Raw genomic sequence first — 18,612 nt, 5'->3', positions numbered from 1 at the left:
AAATTCGATCGCCTTAGTCTCCGCGCCATGCTCCCCAACTGCCTAACACTGGATACACTTCATCGGCTCTGAAATGAACGTCGACATTACTTTAACATATTTAGGACTACTCTTACGAAAATCTAATATATATATGAGTCGATGAATACGACTGTCTTGTTCTTCAAGATGAATTTTCAAGAATGAAATAATTAAACTACCAGTCTTAATCTTCTTTAAAAAGAATTCACGAAACATTTGCTGGAATTAGAATGAATTCTGAACCACCAATTGTGTATTCTTGACCACCATTATCAAAAAATAAAAATATCATTNATATATGAGTCGATGAATACGACTGTCTTGTTCTTCAAGATGAATTTCAAGAATGAAATAATTAAACTACCAGTCTTAATCTTCTTTAAAAAGAATTCACGAAACATTTGCAGGAATTAAAATGAATTCTGAACCACCAATTGTGTATTCTTGACCACCATCATCAAAAAATAGAAATATCATTAAAAATAATAAAATATAGCAAAATAGTTTCTAAGGATGAATTAAATAAAAATTGTGGAGGTGTGGGGGATCGAACCCCAGGCCTTTCACATGCAAAGCGAACGCTCTACCACTGAGCTACACCCCCGTAACAGCGCGATCATTCTTAAACTTTCATGCAATCAAACTGAGAGCGACGCTATGAATAATTTATTAGTGGAGTACCACCTGTTTTTTATATACACATCACAAAGGAGGACTAAAATCATGCTCTGACAATTACATAAAACTACCCAATAATTTATAAAGGACCGGAAAATACATTTCGAATATGTTAAAATTGAACAAATTTTTAATTATTTTAGTTAAAATGGAAAAAAAAACATTATATTAATTCTATGCAGAAATGCATATTTTTATAACATCGAAAACATATGAGTTTTTGTCAAAATCCTTACCTGCGAAATCTTTCGCATTAGACAAATTTGTGCTTCTGAACCTCTGTCGGTTTATAATTGAAAGAATAACTATTTCTAAATTTAATGTCTTTAAATTCTTTTTTCATGAAAGAAAAATTGGTAGTATACATGATACTTTTTTTTAGTTTTATTTTGCTGGAAACCACAAAAAACTTTATGTTTGCATTAAACGTTGTTATTTTAATATATATTGCCTATTGGGCACCTGAGCCGCAAAGCGGCCCTCATCCACCACCTCCTACATCAAAAAGCCTCCACACGGTCCTTTATAAGTAGTCCGCGTAGACTATTTAAAAAGTGAACCAGTTGCGCGCATGAACCCAAAACCTTTTATAAAAGTAACTGAGAGAAATTCATGATATATATTTGATAATTAAATCTGTAGTGGTTGACAAGTGAATAAGGCAAACCAATGATATTCATAAATAAAACAAATTTTTAGTGATATATTTGCTATCATTTTCTTATTTTAACTAGATTTTGTATTACGTGACTCGTTCAGAGAGTGGTTATCCTTCACAGTGGTCTGATCGGACTACCTACAAAAAACCGTGTGGAGGCTTTCAGTTATAGGAGGCGTTGCCTCATCCCATCTATCATGTACTTTTTGAAATATGAACTGACACATTGTGGTCAGCTCACCAGATTTAACTGAAGAAGATATATAGCATACCATTCTCAGAGATGCCAACTGCTCCGGACACGTCAAAATAATTAAAAAAGCGGTAAATAACCACAAAGAAAATTTTGCAAATATTTGACTTTTTTCGCTTGGTTTTTAAAAGGTATGGCATGACATAAGTATCATTAAGTGGTGAATTATATAAGTCTACAAATTACTTAGAAATAGTGGTGGATGAAAATCTACTGAATTGAATTTATTAAACCAAGTATCACAATTGATAAACTACCACTTTAAAATATATATTTGCTGTCCGGAGCAAGTTGGCATCTCTGCATTCTAATACGAAAATTTTATATTATTCCTGGAAAATGTTTTCTAGTGGTTTTAAAGTTTATGATCCTGTGATTTCAAATTTGATTTTTTTTAAAAATTTAATATTAATTTCAATTTGATTTCAAGCTATTTTCCATAAGATCATATGATAAGCCACTTTAGCCCAATTCTCTCTTGGGGGCTTTTAAAAATTGACCAAAATTCTGAAACCTTTAGTCTACTACTCTATAAATTATTTTGCGAAACACACCTGTTTTATTACATGAAGTTACGACAAATCCAAGAGCTTTGCACTTAAAATTTTGCTTCATATATAGATATATACACTGGTTAAAATGAAAAAAGTGAGCAGCCATCTATGTATTTAGATTTGATTTTCTCTCAGAGATGCCAACTTGCTCCGGAGAGCAAATAAATATTATAGAACGGTAGTTTATTAATGTATGAATCTTGGTTTAATAAATTAAATTAATTAGGTTTTTATTCACCACTATTTCTAAATAATTCAAAGGCTTATATGATTCGCCACTTTTTACATGAAAGCCATGCGACACCGTTTAAAAAGTAAACAAAGTTAGTCGAATATTTGCAAATATTCATTTGTAGTTGTTTACCGTTATTTAAATGATTATGGCGCGTCCGGAGCAGTTGGCATCTATGTTCTCTGTATATTACTATCAGCGTAAGGATACACTGTAAACCAAATACAATGATCGTCGTTCGTTGTTGTAGAACTGGACATCTGAGGCCTAAATGGATAAATACAACGCTATAAATTTAAGTTTAAAATTAAATCCTATAGAACAGTGATTCTCAACCACTGTGCCGCGGCACTTTTGTGTGCCGCCAAATNATAAGCCACTTTAGCCCAATTCTCTCTTGGGGGCTTTTAAAAATTGACCAAAATTCTGAAACCTTTAGTCTACTACTCTATAAATTATTTTGCGAAACACACCTGTTTTATTACATGAAGTTACGACAAATCCAAGAGCTTTGCACTTAAAATTTTGCTTCATATATAGATATATACACTGGTTAAAATGAAAAAAGTGAGCAGCCATCTATGTATTTAGATTTGATTTTCTCTCAGAGATGCCAACTTGCTCCGGAGAGCAAATAAATATTATAGAATGGTAGTTTATTAATGTATGAATCTTGGTTTAATAAATTCAATTAATTAGGTTTTTATTCACCACTATTTCTAAATAATTCAAAGGCTTATATGATTCGCCACTTTTTACTATAAAGCCATGCGACACCGCTTAAAAAGTAAACAAAATTAGTCGAATATTTGCTAATATTCATTTGTAGTTGTTTACCGTTATTTAAATGATTATGGCGGGTCCGGAGCAGTTGGCATCTATGTTCTCTGTATGTTAATATCAGCGTAAGAGAGGGGGGATACACTGTAAACCAAATACAATGATCGTTCGTTCGTTGTTGTAGAACTGGACATCTGAGGCCTAAATGGATAAATACAACGCTATAAATTTAAGTTTAAAGTTAAATCCTATAGAATGTAACCTTTACATACCTGCCAAATTTTAATCATTTCGAGGATGATTTTCCCCAGTGGTAGTTTAATGGAATTTAAACTATAATTTTTGGCGGAAGCGTACACTGTGTTTAAAAAAGGTTTGTATGGACTATCAAGGCACTAATGCATATTAATATATATGCTTAATTTTTTTAAAAATAGTGGTGGTCAAGAAGATTATAAATTAAGTTTTTAAATGCAAGGAATACATACATGCAAGGAATACATTTTACTACCACTTTAAATATAGAAATAAAATAAAATTTTACGCTAAATGCGTAAAAGTTGGCAGGTATGCCTTTAATGGTTACCTTTCCGACTTCCATTTTTTCGTCTTCAATGAGACGATAGGTTTTTTCTGATGCATGTTTATCAGCAGTAGGATCAACCTGATCTTTTGCACCATCATCTGACGTTTTAGAGGAAGCTGAATCAGTTGAAATGTACCTGCACAGCATTCTAAAAAGATAAATTAGAAATATATTTAGCGTGATTGTCAGTAAGGATGGACTGAATTATCATCTTTTTAAGAATATAATAATGGTATTGAAAATTTTCTGCCAACGCTTTTAACTTTAGTCGAAAAAAGCATGTTGAAAAGCGAGCAGCATTTAGTTGAAAAGTAAGCAGCAACTCCTCTACAGATATCCATTTAGAAATTGGCTCCATTCCCACATCACATAACAGGGAAAAACGTACAGAACAAATCATCCATGCCCTGAACGAAATTCGAACCAGCAACCATTAGCTTCACAATCAAGCATCCTGACAGCTCGGCCATTCTCACAGACTGTTCTTAAAATTAGGTAAGAATTAAAGCCTATAACTTTTAATATAACCCTATGAAACAGTTATCATCACTTTTTAATATTTTATATATTGTGGTCACCCCGATACAACATTTATACGTTTAGTGAATGAAGTACGAAAGTGACAATTTCAGGAGTATTTATTAAACAGAAGAGATAATACAAAGTGTTCGCATAAATATGCGTAAGTTTAAAGTAGCAGATAGTTTTTGATTTTTCTGTTTTTAACATAACTTATCCGCATTAGGCTTGAGCAATTCAATTTAAGTAGTGATAAATAAAATATGGCTAAAAAATTTTACCCCCGTTTTCTAATTTAGAAACCTTTTTTTTTTCTTCCTTTTTCGCACTTTTTTTCCTGCATTCACTCTGAAAATTTCATTCGCTTCCTCCACTCAGTTCTTCATATATGAACTTAATAATCTACATAGATTGAGTTTGGGATTGGACCAAATTACAGATCAAATTCTATAATTTGGAAACGACTACATTTATGGATGTAATCAAATAACAGATTTTTCAAATTTAAGGTCAATATTGTATAGCATCTGTATTTAACTTTAGGTATATATATCTGACGGCTTCCCGGAAACGGATTACCATCAAGAACATAAAATTTTAACTACAAACAAGTGTCAATTTAAGAATATTTTTGGGGAAAAAGTTTCACAGTACAAGTAAAATTATTACTACAAATGCTCATTTTCAAAATAATAAACAAATTATTTCATTGAAGAACTACAGTACAAAGATGGTAAAAATTACTTTTTATTTTCATCTGTATTTTCTTCTAAATTCTTCTGGCTGGTGTGTTCTTGAATGAGTTCCATGAAAGATCCATTTTGGTTCAGCAGATCTTGATATGAGCCAATTTCATCGATTCTACCATCTTTCATGCTGACTATTATATCCATTTTATGCAATATTGACACTTCATGGGTAACAAGTATTCTTGTCTGTCAAAAGAGTTCATGTCATTAATACTTAATTCACTAAAGTATAATTATAGATATTTTAAAAGGCGCTACACTGCAGAGAAAATGCTTCATGGGGAATTCTGTGTAACCTTTATTTGTAATTTCAAAATTTAAAATGTAGGAAAAAGTTAATTCAAGTGAACCAAGAGTTAGCCAAGAATTTTTTTTTTCAAATGATCAAAATGCAAACAAATTAGAGCAGAATTGCTTTGAATTGCTCTTGGGAAGTTAAAATGCAATAATTTGTTTGCATTTTGGTTTTTGAAAAACAAGATTATATACTGCTGACTGACACACCCAGTGATACTGATATATTCAGTGACCAACATGCCTTACGATCAGTTCACTGTGAGGCAAGCTTTATTTATAACCTAGTCACTTTAATATATTGTTTTTAAAGAAAAAAAGATTTTTGATAGATTGTATGGACTTTATGCTTTCAAAAGCACAGCAGTCAAAAGAAAACACTTTTAGTTCTTTTTTTGATTTTATTACTCTTACTTTTACAGTTGACTGTTATATTTCATTTTGATCACCTTTATCTAGAGCACTAAATTATATTTAAGAGAATTGTGCAAAATGTCAACATGAAAAAAAAAACTATAGTTTCAAGAAGATAGAAAAAGTTTCTGATCTAATTCTTTAAAATATTAAATTAATCATCATCCTCATTGCATTGGTTGCGCTTATAAAAATATTAAAAAAATATTCAAAAATATACGGTAATTTTTATCTAAAATTTTGCAAATTAACGGCAAAAATATTCTATTAAATATTTTAATATTTCACTTCTTTCCGGCGCAATAGCAACATTAATTCAACAAATGTTAAAACCACTAATTGTAAAACCAATAGCTTTTAAGCATTTAACCACTATTCTTTAAAATATAAAGAACTAAATTATGTCACTTTATTTAGAACTTAATGTCTAAGGCCGCACTTGCTATATTCCTTCTTGACTAAAATTTTCGATCTCAATTTGCTCTTTCGGAGCTGGGTTAGTTCATTCCGCTCTCAGAAGCTACGATTTCCCTCCTCATGACGTCACTGTATACATTGATCTCGGAGATCGCTAGCAAAGATATTATGATAACTTTGCATCATTCTCTCTGTAAAAATAAGTTAGATTTTTTCTGAATATTAGCTTTAAAACTTTACACAATTAACACATTAGTTCTGTTCATAAACATAGTTCAAAAAAATTTTCTTGGCCATAATATTAAAATAAATACCATTTTAAACATATAAAAATATTTTACTAGTTGTAGTAAATGAAGCTATAAATACTTTATTTCAAAATTTTCATTTTTAACTTTTACTGTTACAAAGAAATGAAGCATATATCAATACTTTTCCTGCTACATATTGTTCGATAACAATAATTTGTAAAGTTTTGTTAAATTTAGAATTAATGGTAATTTGTTCATACTTAATCATTAGGAAACTACAACCTTAAACGCTAATTACTGAAATAAAATAATAATTTATTTTCATAATAACATTAGAAATTTTACAATTGCTTATAGATGTTTTAATTTGGAGAATATAATTTTAAAAAAATTATAAATATGTAGAATAACTACATTCAAAACTTATTTAACTGTTATGAAATTAGAAGAATTTTAACTATTAATAATTTATACTTTTCATTTAAGTTTTTATTTTTATTTTTTACTTTATCCATTTTTTAATTTTTTCGCCTACCTTTCTTTTTGAAGTAACGGGTCGGTTTCTGTTTAGATGGCGAATTCTTATAAAAGTTCTTAGACAACAAAATAAGCGTATTTCTGCTTTATTTATTGCTGGATATCGTCCCTCTAATTCATTTATAAGTTCTTTGATGTCCTATAAGTCCTTTTGATTTTCTGTAAAATGTCCCGTGCACATTTTGAAAAATGTTCTCAAATTCCTGACACACTTCCATCCATTCCGCTGATGAAACAAATAATCATCCCTTAGTTAACAGATTTATCCATTCCGTGTTGCTCCCCTGTTGTTGGATGTACTGAGAAGATGGTATTCCTAATTTCGAATCAATATTTTTAAGACGAAATGCTATGTATCCGGCAAAATAATTTAGACTTTCTTTTTCTTGTGAATTAATCATTTTGTTTCCCAAATTAAGGTTAACATCCTAAGACATAGGAATGGAAGTTAAGTCTTGCATTATATCTTCAATGTTGCCTAGAATATTATTATTTTTGGAAACTATTTTTTGCAAGATGCAATCGCACAAATTGGCATTTCGTTAATAATTTTAAATTTTTATAATTTACTTTAAAAAACTGAGGAAAATCATTATAAAAAACAACGAATGTCTTGGAATATGTCACACAAAGGAATGCTCCAATTTTAGTAAAGAGTTAGTTAGACCGAAAGCTCCGTTCTTGAAGTAAAAGTTCAAGTTTTGCGCCAACGTGACGTCACGGAGGAAAATCGGAGGTTTGGCGCGGCGAGGGTTTCTTCAAAGGAGTGAACCAGCCCTTCTATTCTCTTTAGCCCTGGTGATATATGAGATTTTAAGGGTCTTATCTCCCTTTTATTAGTTAAAAAAATTTCCCAGAATCAAAAGTGCTCCAATCAGACTACAACGTCGCTTCTGAACCGCCATCAACAGTTACTACTCTAAAATTAATCCCCCCCCTTAATAACTAGTAAACGCATTATTTTAAGAATTTCAAACATTATATAAAAATACTGTATTTTTTATTTTATAGTGATTTAGCACTAATCAAACTAACTACTTCCGTTAACCTCTTAAACATATTGAGTATGTAAATTCCTCATACTAATTATTGTCCGATTACCCGCATGCATTATTTCTTAGTTTATACTTAGATTAGTTCAAACAGCATTCTAAAGTTCTCCGAGTGCAAAGGGTTAGGTGAATCGTTGTTTACTATACCTTCTTCTTAAGCAATCCTCCATTTCCAATAATATCATCGAATAGGGCTTTGCGGACGTGGACATCCACAGCACTGAGTGTGTCGTCTAGCAGATAAATGTCTTTGTCTTGATATACTGCTCGTGCTAAACTGACTCGTTGTTTTTGTCCACCACTCAAGTTAACACCCTGCAAAACGTAGCATTTTATCAATTTCATAAAAGAATAATTATTTGAAAAGCAAATCATTTGAAAATCTTAAGTGTTTACATTGTTTAAATAATATTTGCTTACAAAATAAAATCGATTGTACTTTTTACCTCCATTGCTTAAATAGAAAGCTATGACACTTACTTATAAGACGCTTCTCCTGATTTCTGTCAAGACGATGAGCTTATCCGGTGAGCATATTTTAAAATTCTCGAACAAAAAATTTATCAAACGATTTCCTTTAGTTTTCAAAACAAACTCAAAAATAGTTTAAATAGTTTAACCGTTCTTTCTTGAACCACAATCAAATATTTCAACTAGTTAGAATTTATTTTTTTAGAGTTTCTAGTTTGTTTGAAATATTTCAGATATATCTCATAATGTTTTTTTTAAAGTATAAAGGTAACATGCATTTGAAAACCGATATGTTAAATTTTTTTTTTTTTTATGCGCAAAAAATATAGAATAAACGAAAAGAATATCATTCACGCTTTATTAAAGTGCTGGTGAATTTTTAAAAACGTTAGCAGCAAATGAACTTGCAAAGCCATTTAATTTAAGCCCTCCTGTGTAAGGCTTTTAATTAAAATATTGGTAAAGTTACCAAAAATTCTGAAAGCTTTAGTTCTTATCGATGTACCACTCTTTAAAATATTTTGCAAGATGCATAGTTGTTGGCAGCCTTTTTTAAATATCCATATTACTTCTTTAATATAAATATTTACACAAAATCTTAAAACTAATAAATGTTCTAAAATCTTAAAAATAATGTTCTAAAGGTTTATTTCCTTAAATAAACCTTTCGATTTATTTAAGCAAATGAAGGAATTAACTACGACTTCGTAAAATCATTCTCAAATAGCATGCGTAATAATAATGCATATTGTTGGCATGTCGGACAACATTGAAGAGATGCTTTTAATTGCTCCATTTTTTTTTTAATATTTCTGCTTTATTGAACAAATAGTGGATAAAATTTTCCTGAAAAAACGTGAAATTTGACTGAAAGGCAGTGTATATATTACCTTTTCTCCGATTTCGGTGTTATCTCCTGCAGGTAGAATCTCCAAATCAGGCCTCAAACAGCAAAGATCTAACACCCTATTGTATTTTTCCTCTGACATATTCTTCATCATTAGAATATTTTCTTTAACGGTACGATTCAGAATCCAAGCTTGCTGTGGGACGTAAGCCAAACTACCCTGCAAAAAAGGCGCATACGTTAGAACTAAATTACACCTGTAACAAAAACATTAACACGCAATAATTTTATTGTAAGTTAATGTGTTGTAAGTTAATTTTATTGCAAACTAACAATGCTTTTACTGTTAAGAAATTAAGTTTGTTTGTATCAGCAGTTGCAGGACCTCTAATGGTCCACAAAAATCATTCAAGGGGTAGTAAACTAATTAGCAAAGTGAGAAAAAATTTCTTATTTAACAATCACGTAAAATTAAATAATTTAACTACGTAAGAGGTCAGATTTTTGCAAGTTACCGACTTATTGTGGTGATCAAGAGAGTTTCATGATAAATTTGTAAAAACAAAAAGTGTATTGAATAAAGTAAAATGATCTGACTAAAACAAAAATAAAGGTCCAAAATGTACCATTATTTGCGCTTTATTCATTGTAACGTATTAAAGTATACACAGCAAAGTTTATGTTCTAACATAACAAATTTCATACGTTACAAATCAAATCCTATCTTCCTAAAGAAAGACTAAAGTATACACAGCGAAGTTTATGTTCTAACATAACAAATTTCATATGCTACAAATCAAGTCCTATCTTCCTAAAGAAAGACTAAAGTATACACAGCAAAGTTTATGTTCTAACATAACAAATTTCATACGTTACAAATCAAATCCTATCTTCCTAAAGAAAGACTAAAGTATACACAGCAAACTTTATGTTCTAACATAACAAATTTCAAGCGTTACAAAGCAAATCCTATGTTCCTAAAGAAAGACATTTTATATGATAAATTTCGCAAACTTTTGAGGAACTTTGGAAGAACTGTAAAAGTTCATTACGGGCAACAATAAAAATTTAGAAACGCTCTATAAAGCTTTGAGCATAAAATGCTTAATATAAAGATACTTATAATGAACGATTTTTCATCAGGGTACTTAAATACTACGTACTTACTTGCCCATCTTAAAAGTGGACAAATGTAAAGGCGTCAGTGAGGTTTTGCGTGCATAATTTGTCGTGAGCATAATCCGTCCCGATGACAATTCATCTCGGGCACAACTCGTTGTTGAAACGATTAATCGCGTTTGCAATACAGTAGAAAGACAATTCACTGCGTAATTTATAGCGTTTCTCAATAATTTATTTTCAGAAAAGGCATACTATTGGTTATATATATCTTAAAGTATTCAGCTCGAATATTATTTGCCTATTATATATATATATATATATATTGCAACTGTTTAAAAAATATTTACTTTGATGTCTATTGATCCCTTTATTCGGTTGATATCACCAAGCATTGCTGAGAGTAGAGATGATTTACCAGATCCTACAGGTCCAATAACAGCAACCAACTTACCTTTAGGAATGTGCAATTCTATATCATGAAGAGTGCAGTCTTCTTCTCCTGCCCATTTGAATGACGCTTTTCTTATTGTCAAAATATCACCTGTTGAATAAATTCTTATGTTATCTACCACTGAAATTATCTTCTGTAAGGGATTGTATCAAAATTAAACTCAAAACAGATTGTTACCATTCAAGAAATTTTAGTGCTAGATTAAGTACAATCAAGGGGAGTAGAATCTGTATTCGTTTCCCAAAACTTCTTGAAATTCTAAGGCCTTAGTTACATATTTAAATTATGTGACGAGGTAATCACAAATTATCATAAATCAAATTTATGAAAAAAATTGCTAACACTTAAATATAAAAATAAGGAATAAACCGTTAATCCTCCATTGTTATCTCTCAATGTTTCTTTCTAACTATGTTTAGCGAGATAAATCCGAGTTATTTTTCAGTGTAGAGAGCAACCCGACACGAGAGGTAATAACCACGACGGTCGGGTCTCTTCTTTAACAGAGGTACACTTTCTTGTTTATGAAATTTTTTTATGAACTTGTCATTTCTCATCTTGAATTTTGCTAATTCTTCCCGTGTTTTGTAAATATTTTTCCTTCTTGTAATTTTCGTTTCCCTACTTGTAAATATGTCTTGCACTTTTCTATACATTCAATTATTTGTTACTTATTATCATGGCAAAGTGCCATTCTTTTTTCTCTACCTTAATCACACTACCTTATCCTTATGTGCCATTTAATTGCAGCATTTCATGTAATCTGTCTATTGTTTTTGCTTATGATTTCATTACAGGATGAATTGAAAAAGAGCCATTATTGGCCTCAAGAGCCCAGCTTGACTAAACAGAACAGAAACTTTCTTTCAAAGTATTACTTTCTGTCTCATTAAACCAACCGTATTTTTCATGAAAAACAATCTAATATTTTTAAACGTATAATAACTTGATGATGGTGAAAGATTAACTAACTAATAATAATCTAGAATGCTGCCTTTATTTATTGTAGTTGTAAAATTTCTTATATTTTCAGAAGATCAGAGCTAAAAAATATCAATTTCTTTAAAAATGAAACAGATTCTTTGACATTAAACAGCAAATATCCTTTGTACTGGGAAAGGGAAAAAACAGAGTATTTCCTTGATTGCTTATCAATAAAAATAGTACTTTTGATTACCTTTATCCGGATTATTGCCAATAACGTCTGATTCCGCATTTTCAGCAGCAAAAAAAGTTCTGAGACGTCCTAAGGCTATACTACTCTAAAAAATATCAAAGAAAGAAAATGAAAAACTACTCTAAAATTATCAGGGAAAGTAAATTAAAAGCTATTCAAAAAATATGAAGGAAAGAAAATGAAAAACTATTCTAAAAATATCAAAGAAAGAAAATGAAAATCTACTCTAAGAAATATCCAAGAAAGAAAATGAAAAACTACTCAAAAAATGTAAAAGAAAGAGAATGAAAAACTACTCTAAAATTATCAGGGAAAGTAAATTAAAAACTATTCAAAAAACAAAAAAGAAAGTGAAGAACTATTCTAAAAATATCAAAGAAAGAAAATGAAAATCCTCTCTAAGAAATATCCAAGAAAGAAAATGAAAAACTACTCAAAAAATATAAAAGAAAGAAAAGGAAAGTATTTATTAGTTAATAACATCGTTCATCTATAATATTGTAAGTGCTGAGTATTAACCCCTTGGGGACGGGTGATTCAGAAAAGCATTTGTACAAAATCAGAATCAAGTTGCAATTAAATAAAAAACGGTAACTTAACCCTTTCGCGCCGACTGTCACAAATACGTGACAGCAAAAAACCGTATCAATCAGGGTAAGAAGATAAAACTGGTAATCAAAGTATTTCTTTAGCAGTTTATTTGTAGGCGGAGTTATAATTTTTTGATTTATTTAATTCACCATTACTTTGTTCAAAATAAAACTATTTAGTTATACTTTGAATTAACATTGATTATATATATGATTAAACGAACAATAATTAAAATAAAAGCAAAGTAAGTCTGTCAAATTAGTAACGACTACATTTAAGTTACCGTTTTTTATTTAATTGCAACTTGATTCTGATTTTGTACGAATGCTTTTCTGAATCACCCGTCCCCAAGGGGTTAAATGTAATCGTTGCTAATTTGACAGACTTACTTTGCTTTTACTTTAATTATTGTTAGTTTGATCATATATATAATCAATGTAAATTCAAAGTATAACTAAATAGTTTTATTTTGAACAAAGTAATGGTGAATTAAATAAATCAAACAATTATAACTCCGCCCACAAATAAACTGCTAAAGAATTACTTTGATTACCAGTTTTATCTTTTTACCCTGGTTGATACGGTTTTATGCTGTCACGTATTTGTGACAGTCGGCGCGAAAGGGTTAAATTAGAGAATATGATATTTTTCACAATTTTTTCATGAAATTAAAAATAATTTTGTTAGTATCATTTTATGGTAGGAACGTAATTCTCTCAATGATTTAAAAAATTTAAAATATATATATTTGAGCTGTATTTCCATTTTATCTGATTTTAACATTCTTTTTTTAAAATAAACAGAAATTTCCATTAAACTATTCTTCATCAATACAAAAAAATAGTTTCGACAGAAATAAGATCTAACTGAATTTTAAATCAAAAGCTATATTCACAACTTTAGTATAATCACCTGAATAAGTTCTGATACAGACTCAGGCAAAACAAACATGGCATATTTCAGTTGATCCATGAGGGTAATTGTAACAAAAGCTTTTGTTGGATCCAAGACATTTTTCCGATCCATATACAAGTAAGTAGCAAAGCTCGAAACTGAAATCTAAGGTGTTAAAAAAAAACATACATTTTTATTTTAAAAAGAAAATTTAAGTATAGAACTTGTTTTCTTCTTAAGATGAGCTCGTGTCTTTTTTTACAGGCGTAGAAGACTCCTTTTAAAATTAATGCAGTGGTATAACAGAGTTATGACATATTTCATTTTTTTTTTTTTGGATGAAACGAGATATTTTACCTACAACGTTATATCAGACGTGCCAACTTTTAATCCCTTCCATTATCATTTTTCCCAATGGTATTAAGATGGAATTAAAACTTCAATTTCAAGCAAACAAATACGTTGTATTTGAGAAACCTTAAGTTGACAACGATGATAGTAACGCATATTAATATATAAGCTTAATTTTTGTAAGAATAGTGGTGATCAAAATCATTTAAAAATTAAATTTAAAAAAGAAAAAAAAAGTATATATTTACTACCACTTTAAATATGAAAATAAAATCTCCCGCAAAATTCGGGAGAGTTGACAGGTATGAGTTATATTAACACTAAAGTAACGATATTTAGATGCAAAAATAGCAGCGCTGTTATTGGTCTTCCAGAAAATTGTGTCAGCCCTATTATTCAAGTATGCAGAAGGAATCTCTATAAGAAAATAGTGGTAAAGCATATACACTTAAATATATGCATCAGATGTCTTAGTTCTCGCGGATACTGCCGGGATACAAGTTTGAACGTGTATGTACATGCTCTTTCGGGCCTTAAGTCATTTTAAGCTGAAACATTACTATTGAGCTAACCCTTTAATGGGCCATTAATTTCTAGTAAAGGTAAATTAAAGAATTTTTGGTATTGAAATTGATATAAGAATAGTAATTGATAAAAGGACAGAAAAACTCATTTAATTTATAAAAAAATTTATTTAAATTTAATGCCATTTTTTTCTTTGGTGGTAAGTATATTTACCACGACCTATTAGGAACTTATTGACTTTTATATTTCTTTATTTATAAAATAAATTTTATAAATGCTCCAAACTTCAAAAGGAATTAAGCATTTTATAACTCTTATACGTTTTCTTAAACTAACTAGTGGTTGCCAATTTTATTCAAACGCAATTCAAGAAAGCTGAAGTTATTAACAAATGGAAACCTAAATTAAAAGTGGTAAAAAGGTTAACATGAACTTTAAAAAATGGTGGTAAGTATACTTGCCACGGCTATAGAAAGGGTAATAAGGGTAAAACACGTTCTTTTCTTAAAATAACACTTTGCATAACTGTTGAATGAGCCACGTACTTCCGTGATCAGAACTTCCGGTAAATCTAATATTTATAAGTTAAAGTGAAAGTTAAGTATTTTGCGTGTATGACAGTTTTAAGTAAATCGGCAACCATTTTTTTTTCAATTTTTATTTTATTATAAGAGGTTATATAGAATCCTTGATCCTTGCTTTTGTCAAAACAATTTACCTTCAGGAATATTACAAACTCATAGATGTTTTTATGCTGAGGTAATAAAATACAGCTTATGAAATGATTTAACCAACACCACATTATTGTTGTTAGACATATGAAAAAATATGCAAATTTTATCAACCCAAAGGAAGAAAATAATTATAAGCCAACCCAAAAGAATTCCTAGATCAAGTATTGAGATAAACAAGTCTTTGTTGAGGACTTATTAATGGAACTGGCAAGCATTTGCGTTACATGGAACGAAAAATCGCGAAAACATGCAATCGTAAAGGGATTTAAATCCTTGATGCGTCTCTCATTGCGGAGGATCCGGGAGCAGAATTCGTATCAACCAGCTACCGCTGAGATTCGAACCTGAGCAACGCCTCCTATAACTGAAAGCCACCACACGGTATTTTATAAGTAGTTCGATCAGACCACTGTGAAGGATATCCACTTTCTGAACGAGTCACTTAATACAAAATCTAGTTAAAATAAGAAAGTGGTAGCAAATATATGACTAAAAATTTATTTTATTTATGAATATTATTGGTTTGCTTTATTCACTTGTCAACCACTACAGATTCAATTCTCAAATATATATGATGAATTTCTCTCAATTACCTTTATAAAAGGTTGTGGGTTCATGCCCACAACAGGTTCATTTTTTAAACAGTCTGCGCGTACTACTTATAAAGGACCGTGTGGAGGCTTTTTGATGTAGGAGGTGATGACCTGAGTCACCTCGTTGGGAGACGAAAGCTCCATTCAATGAGCCATCACGGCTCACCGTCAGGTTGGTGCTTTTCGTCTCAGCGTAATCGAAGCTTTCGTAAACTAAGCGATATTCGCAATTTTTATGGCTTTCTGATTGAAAATTTACATACCAGGCTGGGCATATGAGATTAAAAAATATGGACATGATCGAAATTTTAATTTACCCCGGGCATGCAGGTAATTTAATTTACGAGTCCTGCAACGAGTTCTTATTGGATTAAAAAATGGAAACTTTGTACAAGTTTTATATCAATGAGGGAAGTATTTTGATAAAACTCACCAATATAGGAGCACAATAAAAAACAAAAGTATTAACTACTGCACATAGCTTTGAGTACAGTATCAGATTGAGCTCTTTTCTTCTTGCATCAGACACTTTAGCTGTAAAAGCTACTTCCCAAGCATAAAGCTTTAAAATCTGAAATAAAAGAAAAATTTTAAAAAAGTGGTTTTATTTAAGCCATCTTTACCCTCATTGACAAACATTAGATTTATTACGGAATATTGCTTTTCAAGATGAAAAAGATGCAAATGTTGATGCAGTTTTTAAACTAGATAAAACAATTGATCTCGTCATAAGATAACTACCGTTTCTTTTTATACTTAACTATTTATTATAAATTTTACGTCTTGATAACGCAACAAGAAAATTATATAAAAATATATTTGATAATATAACTGGTAGTTAATCAATTTTTATATGTATTTTACACATTTCTAAAGAATTATGGTTTTATTCAATTCCTTTTCGAAGATAAAATAGATTTGTGTTATGGTAAGAACAAGAATAGGGGTATACATTAACCACGGAAAACAAATCTATCCACTTCATTTAGAAATTTTATTTAATTGTATTTAGAGTTTGTGTATTAATTATTATTTAAGTTTTGGTTTTGTTAAAATACACACACACAACTCTTTATTTATTTATATCTTTATATATATATTTCGTCTGTTATATATAGACAAGACCCAAATGACAAGGGAGTTCCAGAATTAATAGTTATACAAACAAAATCACAGGCTAGCCTTCGTAGTAGAGTTTTTTGATGGAATTTATCCGCATTTGAGTTACATGGAGAGGAGAACCTCGAAACCTTCCCGCGGCTAATCCGTAGGAAAGAAGATTCTAACACATGATTTGTGAATCACTGAGGAGCATTAGAACAGTGGTCGGTCTGACTCGCTTTTGATACATGACTCGCTCATCTTGAAAATATTAACCCCTTGGGGACGGGTGATTCAGAAAAGCATTCGTACAAAATCAGAATCAGGATGTGATTAAATAAAAAAACGATAACTTAAATGTAGTCGTTGCTAATTTGACAGGCTTACTTTGCTTTTACTTTAATTATTGTTAGTTTAATCATATATATAATCAATAATAATTCAAAGTATAACTAAAAAATTTTATTTTGAACTAAATAATGGTAAGTTAAATAAATCAAACAATTATAACCCCGCCCACAAAGAAACTGCTAAAGAACAGTTTTATCTTTTTACCCTGATTGATACGGTTTTGAGCACCTATATTTTTATTTTATTTTATTTTTGCCTGAATGGACAAGTTTAAAGAATGAATTAGATTAGATACGTGTATATACACTTGTCTTCTCCTTTGAAAATTACTCTTAACCCCTTGGGGACGGGTGATTTAGAAAAAGCATTCGTGTAAAATCAGAATCAAGTTGTAATTAAATAAAAAACGGTAACTTAAATGTAGTCGTTGCTAATTAGACAGACTTACTTTGCTTTTACTTCAATTATTGTTAGTTTAATCATACATTTAATCAATGTTAATTCGAAGTATAATTAGTTTTATTTTGAACAAACTAATGGTGAATTAAATAAATCAAACAATTATAACTCCGCCCACAAATAAGCTGCTAACGAATTACTTTGATTACCAGTTTCATCTTTTTACCTTGGTTGATAGGGCTTTTTGCTGGCACGTATTTGTGACAGTCGTAGATAATGAAAGGAACTATTGATTTGGTTATGCGAAGATATATTTCCATATTTTTTCAAGCAGTTTTTTTTATTCTGACAAATTTAAGTGACTGGGAATTTTTTCACACATTTAATCCTTTTCAGGAAGATTAAAGTGGTAACAAAATTAAATTCTGATTCGTAACAGTTGTCTTATTTTTGTCTATTAATTATGTCGAATTATGTCTTTTAATTCTGCTAGTGCATAAACGAATTGACATACAATCAATGTACAGTAATGTGTATGCTTATATGTAATTATCGTCAAAATATTTCAAATGAAATTTATTTGTCCACGAAAGAAATCAAAAGAATACATTTTGCTTTATATTTTTAATTATAAAAATATGATTCTATGAACAATGAGCAAAACTTAGTTTATGGGTTAAGCTGATCGTAAAAACAATATTTTTCAAAATGTCAAACATATATCTAAAAAGTAAATCATTTTTTTATGCTTTTATTTTTAAAATTTTAATAATATTTACCTTTATTCCACTGAGAATTTCATTCATAAATTTTAAACGAAGATCCTTGACTTTCATTTGTTCTTCCTGTTTGAATAGAAACAAAATACAATGGAAATATAGTTACCTAATTAAATGCTTAAAAATATATATAAATCCATTAAATATATATATATGTGTATAAATATATGTGTATATAAATATATGTGTATATAAATATATGTATATATATATATATATATAAGTATATAT

At 29.9% G+C, this 18,612-nt stretch overlaps 1 protein-coding gene and 1 non-coding gene across 2 annotated transcripts in view; both read right to left on the bottom strand.

Moving 5' to 3' along the window:
- The window catches only part of LOC107457427 (multidrug resistance-associated protein 1-like), a 74,156-nt gene that overhangs the window by 33,833 nt on the left and 21,711 nt on the right, over positions 1-18,612 (bottom strand). Inside the window, exons 10-18 of the mRNA XM_043052285.2 lie at positions 18,382-18,447; positions 16,185-16,322; positions 13,567-13,713; positions 12,064-12,148; positions 10,783-10,976; positions 9,357-9,533; positions 8,143-8,310; positions 5,026-5,216; positions 3,763-3,910 (exon numbers count right to left, since the gene is read on the bottom strand). Coding sequence (XP_042908219.1) covers positions 3,763-3,910; positions 5,026-5,216; positions 8,143-8,310; positions 9,357-9,533; positions 10,783-10,976; positions 12,064-12,148; positions 13,567-13,713; positions 16,185-16,322; positions 18,382-18,447 — 1,314 coding nt within the window. The remainder of the gene's footprint in view (positions 1-3,762; positions 3,911-5,025; positions 5,217-8,142; positions 8,311-9,356; positions 9,534-10,782; positions 10,977-12,063; positions 12,149-13,566; positions 13,714-16,184; positions 16,323-18,381; positions 18,448-18,612) is intronic.
- On the bottom strand, positions 554-625 carry TRNAA-UGC (transfer RNA alanine (anticodon UGC)). The gene has a single exon. It is a non-coding gene; the product is annotated as a tRNA-Ala (tRNA).

The sequence above is a fragment of the Parasteatoda tepidariorum genome, chromosome 9 (genome assembly GCF_043381705.1).
Source record: "Parasteatoda tepidariorum isolate YZ-2023 chromosome 9, CAS_Ptep_4.0, whole genome shotgun sequence".
NCBI lineage: Eukaryota > Metazoa > Arthropoda > Arachnida > Araneae > Theridiidae > Parasteatoda > Parasteatoda tepidariorum.
The sequence above is the reverse complement of the archived record's forward strand: the minus strand, read 5'-3'. Positions and strand labels throughout refer to the sequence as shown.